Here is a 10,355-nt window from a genome sequence, read left to right on the forward strand (position 1 = left end):
TATAAATACATAATATAAATACATTAATATATGAATAAATTTCAATATAATACCTGTACGGGGATCCCCTAGTCGGGCTTAGAAACCCCGAAGCCCTGTACACGGCAATATATATATATATATATTTTTTCTATTCATTTAGAAAACTATATCAAATATGGTCCGACCAGATGACAACATCTACAGATCAACATTTGGTCGGTGCTAAAATAACATAAAAATGATAGACACAAGTGATATTTATTAATTACAATTTTGAATATTAGGGCATTGAAGAGGCTACTATAATTTATAAACTAAGTCAATACAATATAAATTGATCTCCAGTGATAAAACTAATAATTCAATTAAAACATACTAAAATCAAAATAAAGTAAAAACAAATAATAATAATTAAAAAAATAAAATAAACTGAAAGGACTTTGAAGTGAATAATAATGCTGCAAATTTACAATTAATGAATTCATAAAATAATGAGAATAAAACAAGATAATACAAGAAAACGACAAAATAAGGATCTAGTAATATCTAAATAAATAATTTCCATAACTAAGCACTCACTTATATAGCTAATTTTAATCGTAATATACTGAATAATTATGTGGAGTTAAGAAAAAATACAGGAAGATTTGGTCATTTGGTGAATTGTAATCAGTTACCATAGTACCTCTCAATGATTAAGGAAAAATCCCGTCTCTAATGTGACACCTTGTTAAGAATTAATTAGTCAAAAACGAGATTGTAGATCATAAGGATTTATATTTACAGAAATACATCTGAACAAACGACTAACCTACCTGGAATCCTCACACAAGACTGAAAAGATAGGAAACTGCACGTCGATTTCAACTTTTACAGCACTTACAAGACAAACGGTCTAAACTTCCAATTCATTACAAAAGACTGATTTACATGACAATTATAAGGCCTATCTAGATCCTGTTTCCTAATGAAAGCTAATAGTATTAGTTGATAGTACAAGTGTAGAAACTAGTGTGGTAATAATACTAATACTTATTTTTTTCATGATAGGGATGATTGTTAGTGATATTACAGGAATTAAAAAATACTAAAGTACAAGTCAGTGTAATTGAATTAAGATAAATCTACAAGATAAATAGTATTAGTTTCTACTTTATTATGAAACAGGGCTCTGGACACACGGAGTTGAGCTTAGGGGCTCTATTAAACCTTCGAATTCTTCTCATATCCAATGCTTACAATACAAAATCCTTCGTAAGATCCTCAATGCTCCTTACTTTGTCAGGAATAAAATCATCCATAAACACCTTGTTTCATATGTAAACAATCTAGCCCGAGCTAGAAATCAGTCCTTCCATTATAAACTCCGTAACCATCAAAACCCTCTAGGATCTAACATTGCTTCCTCATGGAGAGACCTTTTAGTGTAGGAATATGATTAGAGTGCTACCATTAGGTAGCTTCTGTACATGCCTGTATCACTCCATTTTGATCTTACATCAAATTTACTTAATGTTTTTTTATGTAAATTGCAATAAATAAATACAAAAAAAAATATTAACAAAAATAAAGTCCATATTCCAAAATGGTCCTCAATTATTACATTATAAAAACTAAAAAAATCTGATGTTAGACCTTCTACCGTGTTGGCACTCTAGCCTGAAACGGTTGTCATTTCGATTCTTACCTGTGTGGGTTGACTTTTATATCGTAGCTGACCCACAGAATAAATTTTGACCTTGGACCTTCCCACTTAAAATAGAACAGGTTAGATCCGGAGGACAACCATTCATTCTTTCTTCAGTCTGGGTGTATGAGGCATAGATTGGCAAAAAAAAATTAAATTATCAACTGCTACTAATTTAATTTAAAAAATTTTATAGATGAAATATATTATTTGATAAAAATCTGTAATAATACTTTTTTCATAGTTAGAATTATAAAAGAGTGGTATGACTCCGGTAATAATTAGGTTAAAATTTAGTTCACATTAACGACTGATAAGAATAAGAGAATCTTACTTACAGTTACAGTAACTGAGGTTGAATTCATCCCAAAGCGAACACAAAGATGATAACTTATCCAATTAATAATGATTTTTTTATGTTATCCCTCTCAATCAATACTATTCGCCCCAAATATTTATTACCAGATATTATGTTAATTATAAAAGTTGATCAACAAAATGATAATAATAGAACAAATAACAACAGTTGAAACCCAAATAAAGTAAAACAAACAGAAAACAACGTGAATAAATAGAATTTATCGCGTACTGTATGCGCAATAGACAACACCAAACAGAGCTGTAGTTTACCAACAAAAATCTAATAACATTATTTTATCTATGTTTTTATTTACCCTCTACAACTTTTCCAATTCAGTATAATATCTGGTTGATTTATTTTTTTGGAATTTTTAGATAGTAAGATTGTTTTTCATTAATTTGGTCTCGTGACACCCAAAGACATTGTCTGGATGCCTAGACATTATAGTACAAGAGCCGGGAAGAAAAAAAGGGAGTTATCTCACCCCAATTTTTGATTACTTAAAAAAAAAAAAACTATGTATAATTACTAGTCAAAATTGATGAGTCTGCCAAGTATAGATAGGGGGAATAAAAAATGGCGGCTGTTTGAAAGCGATAAAAAAAAATTAATTTTTCATTCAGAACTCTATATCTTAAAAACTATCAACAACACTAGAAAACCAAAGAGAAAATTATTTATAGAACAGTAAATTTTCTGAAATATTAACCCTAAAAGAGCTATTTACGTCCAATAGTTCTCGAGATATAGCTTTTTAAAAAACAACATTTCAGAAAAATGTACTGAAAGATTAGAAGGTAGTGAATATATTTTGAAATATCAATATTCCAAAAACCGTTCGACGTACAGATGTCTATTAGCACTCAAATTAAAGCTAGTTTAATGGACTATAAAGAAGTTTATGACCTTTACCTTCGTAGGAATTGTAGTTTTCATATTATTTGCTAAAATAAATTGATTTATAGTTGTTCGGACAATAAGTTTGATTTATGAAAAACTTCATTTCAGAAACCATTGAATGTACAGATGTCTGCCAGCGCTCAAATTAAAGCTAGTTATATTTACTATAAAATAGTTAATTATGTTTATCTTTGAAGGAATAGTAGTTTTTATGATATTTGACAAAATAAACTCACAAAATGTTAATTTCTAGTTGTTGTATAAAATGTTGGATTTTTGAAAAAATATATCTCTAGATCCACCCACAAGATGCACATATGTCAGCTAAGGCTCAAAATAAAGGAAATTTAACTTACTATAAAGTAGTTTATAATCCTTATCTTCGTAGGGGTAGTAGTTTTTATGATATTCACATATGAACATAAATTTGGCAAATAAAAATTTGTCCAAACAACTATAAATCAATTTATTTTAGCAGATTCCATGTAAACTATCATTCCTATGAAGATAAACATCATAAACTACTTTATAGCTCATTAAACTAGCTTTAATTTGAGTGCAAATAGACATTTGTACGTCAAATGGTTTTTGAGATATAAATTGTTCAAAATAAATTCACTAACTACTGATCTTTCAGTACGTCCCATACAACATTTTTATGAAATGTTGCTTTTTAAAAAGCTATATCTCGAAAACTATTTAACGTCAATAACTCTATTAGGGCTCATATTTTAGCAAATTTACTCTTCTTTAAATGACATTCTCTTAGGTTTTCTTGTATTGTTCCTACTTTTTAAGATATAGAGCTCTGAATGAAAAATAAGTTTTTTTTATCGCTTTGAAACATCCACCATTTTGTATTCCCCCTACCAATACTAGGCAGACTCATCAATATTGACTATTAATTATACATAGTTTTCATTAAAGTAATCAAAAATTGGGGTGAGATAACTGCTTTTTTCTTCTCTTGGGCTCTTGTACTATTATTTGTGCTCATGGTTGCAAGGGATTTTCCAATCCTTGAACTAATTCAATAGCAGGCTCACCATTGGAACCAGGGTTCTATAACAGTTTAATTAAAGATGTATACCTGCGAAAAGCATGTTGAAACTTTTTAAAGAAGATTGGGACTATAAAAATACCAAGATTAGCACTAATGTAACCCATTTGGAAAATATAATAACATTAAAAAGTATACTAAACATTTTGCAAAATATATAAAAATGAACAAAGTAAATTAATGATAATGAAACTAATAAAATTGTAGGAAGATAGTCTGGATGGTGGTCAATAAAAGTATTAACTATAGTAGCGGTCAATAAAGGTATTAACTATAGTAAAGGTCAATAATAGTAAAAGGAAACTATTTATTGTTAACCAATGTTTCACCCCACTTTCCAGGGCTAAATGAAAAAACAAGATACAAATGTTTTAGAATTAACAAAACATTTCAAAACAATTGTCATGTTTATGAAGCATATAAAAAAGAATTTTTTTTTTTATATCAATCGTATCAATTGAAATCAATTGATAATAAAAGTATAAGGAATTATACATGTAGATGGACGGGAAACAAGTTAATAATAAATATAACCAGGACCCTGTTTCATAATGAAAGCAAATAGTAATAGTTCAAAATACAAGTATAGAAACAACGTGGTAATAACACTAATACTTATTTTTTTCACAACAGGGAGGACTATTAGTGATATTACAGGAGTTAAAAAGTACTAAATTACAAGTTAATATTGTACAAGTCAGTGTAATTGTATTAAGTTTAATCGACAAGACTAATAGTATTAGTTTGTACTTCATTATGAAACAGGGCCCAGGTGTGATAAATACAGGTTCTAAATACAGATCTAGACTAATAACTTGTAGAAGATTTCTCATTAAAATTAATTATTATATGGTAAAGAGGTAGAACAGATAGGTGGAGTAGATATGGTAAAGGTGAGGTATAGCAATATGTAAAAGGGGGATATTAAGAAAATTGATAAAAATAAACAATAAACTTAGGGGTAATCACCTGTCAGATTGAAACACTGCAAACAGCTGAGAGAAAAGGGGAGGGTCAGGTATAATGTCCCTACTTCTTACCCTAGGAAGGGTAAGAATTTTTATAATATATAGACAGGTAAACTTATTTTAAATGTTGGTTAACAATAAATAGTTTTCTTTTACTATTTTGGTTCCTTTATTGACCACTAACCGGACTATTTCCTACATTAAATAAAATGACAATAATATTGGTGCAAAAAAGATTAGGTATGCAAAATTATCAATAATAAAAAAACTTAAATGAATTTTGGCTCTTTTTCAAGATGATAAATAAACTAAAAATATAAGAATAAAAAAATAAGATGATAAATAAAGTATAAATTAATAATAACCAGCACTTTGTAACTATTTGTAGAATCAACACCTTAAGATGGATGGACAGTCCAAAAATTCGGAATTGATATTTTATTAATGTAAAATTAATAAAAATAAAATGTTGAAATAAAAAGGCTTACTTTATTATAGTACAGTAAATGTTATAATAGTACCCATGAGAGAAAATACGTAGAAAATATCATAAATTGATGTCTTTGAATAAAAACACTACTTAATAAATTAATTTTTTAAACTGCTAATGATCTTAATAGTACTAAACCTGCACATGTAAATTGCTATATTATCATCTGTCTGAGTATATATGAAACATATGGATATTTAATTTTATCAGTGTTATCAATTGATTTTTCTTCAGTCGTAAAGTCTTTAATGGAGTTAAAAAAATAAATGAAGTAGAAAGCTTACATCAGGAGTCAATGTTAGGTGCTGTTGCTTCATCGCTTCCTTCATTTCTCTTAAGGTTATTAATAATAAATGAGGAGTCGCTACTTGCATTTTGTTGCCTCTTCCATGGAGACATTACTAGACTACCAACAGTTCTCTTTATCTTCTCTGTTGGTAAGTTGTTATTTAATTGTTTTATTTCATGTATGATGAGTTTGCTACTTCTAAAAGGTTATAGTACTATGATGTTATTAAAGTACTTTTCTATTCTTTTATTGGTTTATATTAGACCATGTTTGGACTTCTGTCAACAATCCAACAATATATTAGTTATTCATCAAAACCAGTTTAATATCATCCATCTAACTCCTTAAATTGTTTAATTATATAAATTTTAATATATCAATTATGTGGATGATCGAATGATAGAAAAGCAAAATATTAATATTTATACATTTTAACCTTAATGTTTTTATTTATACCATTCTCTTATATCAGGAATTTTGTCAGTTTTTGAAAATTTGTTTTAAATTCAATTTTATGTTGGGATCCTGTTATTGATATTATTATGATTTAACACAGTTGAAAACCTGTTATAAGAGGATGATAAATATTGAACAAATTAAGGTAAATATGTAAAAATATTTATAATGTTTGGCTTTTCTCAAAACATTATGTAATTTATGATCATGGACATTATTGATAAGCTAACATTTATGTAATGAACATTATATTAATAAATAGATGAAAATATTTTTGTTTTTATTTACCACAACCCAGACTATTTGCTTCTGATAGTAATTATTATTTTCCTTTATTTAGTGCTCTACAAATTGGAGAATCCTGAAATGCAAGTGCGGTTACCCGAAAGTTTTCATCAGGGACACTTCAAGTTTTTGGCAAAGTTTGCTGAGGTACAAAAGAATTGCAGTACAATTTTTTTAATCTTCTATAGTATCCTTGAAAAAAAAAAAAAATTATAATAGCTTTCTTCTGCAAAAAAAGTAAATAATTCATACATCCATAATTCTGTAATAAAAAAAAAAAAAATAGTGACTTAAAATTAATTGTATGAACCCAAAGTAAAGGGGACTTACATAATAAACTACAAAGTTTTTAATTGGGTCATCTGGAGCTGTAATCTCATTTTTCTCTTCAATAAAAATATTTTAAAGTTTTCTTTATGTGATAAAACTAACACTAGTAGAACTTTTGAAGCAGGAGATAGCACAATGGCCATACTGGGCCATAGATCCAGTACAAAATACTTCTCTCCTATGCCAACAACTTGCTTTCTGACGCCTTAGATATCACCCGTCGCAGAAATATTGCTGACGACAGGTCTTATGACTCTCTTGTTAACTATTATCTTGAGCCTGTGAGATGGCTCTTTAAAGCAGAGTTTTTCTCAAGGCGAAGCAGCATCTATTACTGGCGGCTATCCTTGTCCTCCGCCATTTCATTATTTTCAGTTATTACAGTACCCAAAGACTGAAAATTTTCAATATGTGGTTTCCTATTTTGACATATTTATCTCCTTCACACAGTTTTCTTGAAGTTAATAACATATCGGAAAAACACACTTTCCAGATTCCTACTTACACCAGTTTGCACTAATCTCTCTCATATACCGCATAGCTAACATTGATCATTTAGGTACAAGTTCCTTTGACTCACCTAGATCATTCATTAAAAAACGTCCAGTTTTTCCTTAACAGAAACGGGTTGTTAGCCCACTGCCACTGAGTCAGGTTGAAGGGATGCCTCCTAAAAGCCTTCTAATGTGCTACCCCATCCAGGATAGCATCCTCAGAAAGAGATGACTCTAGGGTGAGTACAGAGTATGATCTTGTGATCTGTGTACTATTTTAGTGTACTGGATGGGAGTAAGTTTAAGTGTTCCCCCAACCTGGAGAACCAGTAGCTGATTGTGGTATAATAATCAGGCAATATGGCTGTCACCTCCCTACATTAGGTTAAGCCTTTAATATTCTTTGGTTCACATTCAGCCTAACTGTCCTGTAATGTATTAATTTCTTTTGGTACAAAAAATGAAACATATATCTATGTTTAGAGTTTTCTGGATTCTGACTGCATTATGCCTTTCTAGTACTGACCGAGGTATACCTCACTTCTGGTTGTAGAAAACTGGTTAAGCAGCTTATATAATGATAAACCAGTAATAATTATGAGGCCTTATTTTGAGTACTATTTTATGATTATAGTGTTCTCGTAAATTTAATAAAATATATAATAAATTATCATTGCATTTTCTATTGCCATTCTACAATGGAATGAAAATAATCCTACATTAATTCTTATAAATTTATTTCTTTAAAAATCGAAATTTGTTATTCAAATAAAATAAGTATGTTTACTAATGTATCAATTTTGTAATACTCAATTTTTTTTTATTGTATCATTGATAAATTGAAACTTTCAGTCATAATTATTGGGATTGTTCACAGTTATCTGCCCATTGGATTGCAACAAATGCAGTGATCACTTGTTGGCACCTTTTTTATTCATCACTCTGCTCTTACTTCACAAGCGTCATAGCAAAAGAAGTAGAAGAGCCATCGTTATGGCCAATGGGAATGTACTGGAGTAGGACTATTACCAAAACTGAACGAGTTAGGAATACTTTCTTGCCAACAGTCATTGGTACTTTACTATCAGGTAAATTACTAAAGTTCTTTTATCTCGATCCAATCTAACAGGCAATGGAATAGCTAGAAATTGTAGTAAAGATAATATTCAGACCAAAAAAGAATGGGTTTATTAGATAATTTAGAACGCCACACAATGCTGAATTGAGGAAAGTGTACCTGGTATATATAATTTAGGTTACAGTATTGCAGCAAATAAGATGGGCGTGAAAGTTTGTAGGATTCAAACAGATCCCTAAAATGTTAATAAACACTGAACTGACGGGCAAATGTCCAAGGCGTTTACTTTTACACATTTCTTATTATGGATATTAAAAAATTTTTTCATTATTTAAATAGAGCACTGTTTGATTTTCAATAATTTTTCTTTCATTTATACTTTCATCGTCTTTATTTTTTTTTTTTTTTCTAATATCTAGATAGTAATTTGCTAATATAAATTCTTACTATTTTTTTTTTGTTTTCTAGTTTCCACTATATTATTATGGTTTTTATCTTTTTTTTGTTTTAGCTCTGATAAAGACCTTAAATTCAGGCCAAAACATTGGCATAAATAAAATAAAACATGTTCACTTATTTAATTTTGATTACTACTCCAATGACTGGACCCCAGACCATTTTCTCTCCTTATTGAATCTATGAATGATTGAATTTATAAATTTTATTATCACTGGTATACTTTTAATCTATCGTATCTTAGCTTGGCTCAAATTTCATTGTGGGTTAGAGATCATTTATTAATAAGTAGTAGTAAATGGGGTTAGGAATAGATTAAAATATTTTGCAAAATAGCCATGTTTAATTAATCGTTTGAACTCAAGAATGGGCCAAAAAATATAATGGTATAATGAGATATAATATTTTGTAAAATATATAATAAAAAGGGAAACAAATAGTAACATGATTAGAAATGCTAATAAGTTGTAAATATTTCTAATACATATACTTGAATGGGATAGGCTACCTGATTGCGATGATCTTCCTTAATGGATCACAAGGGAGGATGATGGGTAACAGGAGAAGAATCTGACCCTTGGCTGAAATAAACAAACTATTCTTCAGGGGAATATGTTGCAGAACAGAAGGGTAAAGTCTTCTTCCGTGTTTTATTATAAAAATAACTGTAATAAAGGCACTTTTATATAATTTTTGTCTTGTATTTTTATTTAATTAAATAAGGTGCTGAGCTACCAACTACAAGGACCTGGGTTCGAGTCCAGCTGTGGTAGATAATTATTTATTCTGTTACTGTAGCCATGAGTTAACCCTGTGGGTTCTGGAGCCCTCCTGGGGTCAACCCAGCCTCAAAAAGTGGGTATTCTTAATTAGTGAAAAATCTGGCGGTTAAGTTATTTAAAAATTATCTTCTCTTGTAACCGTTATCTAAAAACAGTATTTCTGTTTGAGGGAGCCCTCTCAAGCATTTTGAATAGATGTTGCTCTCTAGTGGCAAACACGTGAAGGAGATATGTATTATAGCCATATTGGCCTGTACAGGTTGAAGAGTCAGCACAGTCTCATTAGAGCAACACCATTTTTGCTACTGTTCAATAATAATCAATAATGGTTTGCAGCGGTACATATTATTATTATTTTTATTTAATAGTTTACGTTTAAAAGAATCAAATCAATTATTTACTCATAGATGATATTTACTTTTGAGAAACTGAGCTCAAAGACATTTAAAAAAGAAGACAGCCTGTTCTTATCATAGGCTTATTCTAACACTAGTCTGAACTACCATCAAAATAGTGAGTGCATTCAGGATATAAAATTTGGAATGGAGAAGCCATACTGCGTGTGTGTCAGCCAGTTTGATGATACCTTTGACTTGTGTTGGAACAAACCTAATGGATGACATTCCATGTGTAGTGAGAACCCACCAAGTAAATTGAGAATTGAGCCATTGACTATCATAATGCATCAAATATCAAATTCAAGACACTAAGAAATTCCCTTATTACACTTGAAATAT

At 29.6% G+C, this 10,355-nt stretch overlaps 1 protein-coding gene across 1 annotated transcript; it reads left to right on the forward strand.

Annotated features, from left to right (window-relative positions):
* The first annotated feature begins 5,645 nt into the window (after positions 1-5,645).
* On the forward strand, positions 5,646-9,528 carry LOC106686425 (uncharacterized). Its single transcript, XM_014429734.3, has 4 exons — positions 5,646-5,885; positions 6,534-6,625; positions 8,180-8,390; positions 9,340-9,528. The coding sequence occupies exons 1-4, from the start codon at positions 5,744-5,746 to the stop codon at positions 9,408-9,410; spliced, it is 516 nt and encodes a 171-aa protein (XP_014285220.1). The 5' UTR covers positions 5,646-5,743; the 3' UTR covers positions 9,411-9,528.
* The last annotated feature ends 827 nt before the right edge of the window (positions 9,529-10,355 follow it).

This window comes from Halyomorpha halys, unplaced genomic scaffold, assembly GCF_000696795.3.
Source record: "Halyomorpha halys isolate HHAL.00 unplaced genomic scaffold, Hhal_1.1 Scaffold817.1, whole genome shotgun sequence".
In the NCBI taxonomy this organism is placed as follows: domain Eukaryota; kingdom Metazoa; phylum Arthropoda; class Insecta; order Hemiptera; family Pentatomidae; genus Halyomorpha; species Halyomorpha halys.

Coding starts and splice junctions, on each gene's coding strand:
- LOC106686425 (XM_014429734.3), top strand. CDS start 5,744: ATGTTAGGTGCTGTTGCTTCATCGCTTCCTTCATTTCTCTTAAGGTTA. Junction 5,886..6,533: donor TCTCTTTATCTTCTCTGTTG/GTAAGTTGTTAT, acceptor TCCTTTATTTAG/TGCTCTACAAATTGGAGAAT. Junction 8,391..9,339: donor CATTGGTACTTTACTATCAG/GTAAATTACTAA, acceptor TGAATGGGATAG/GCTACCTGATTGCGATGATC.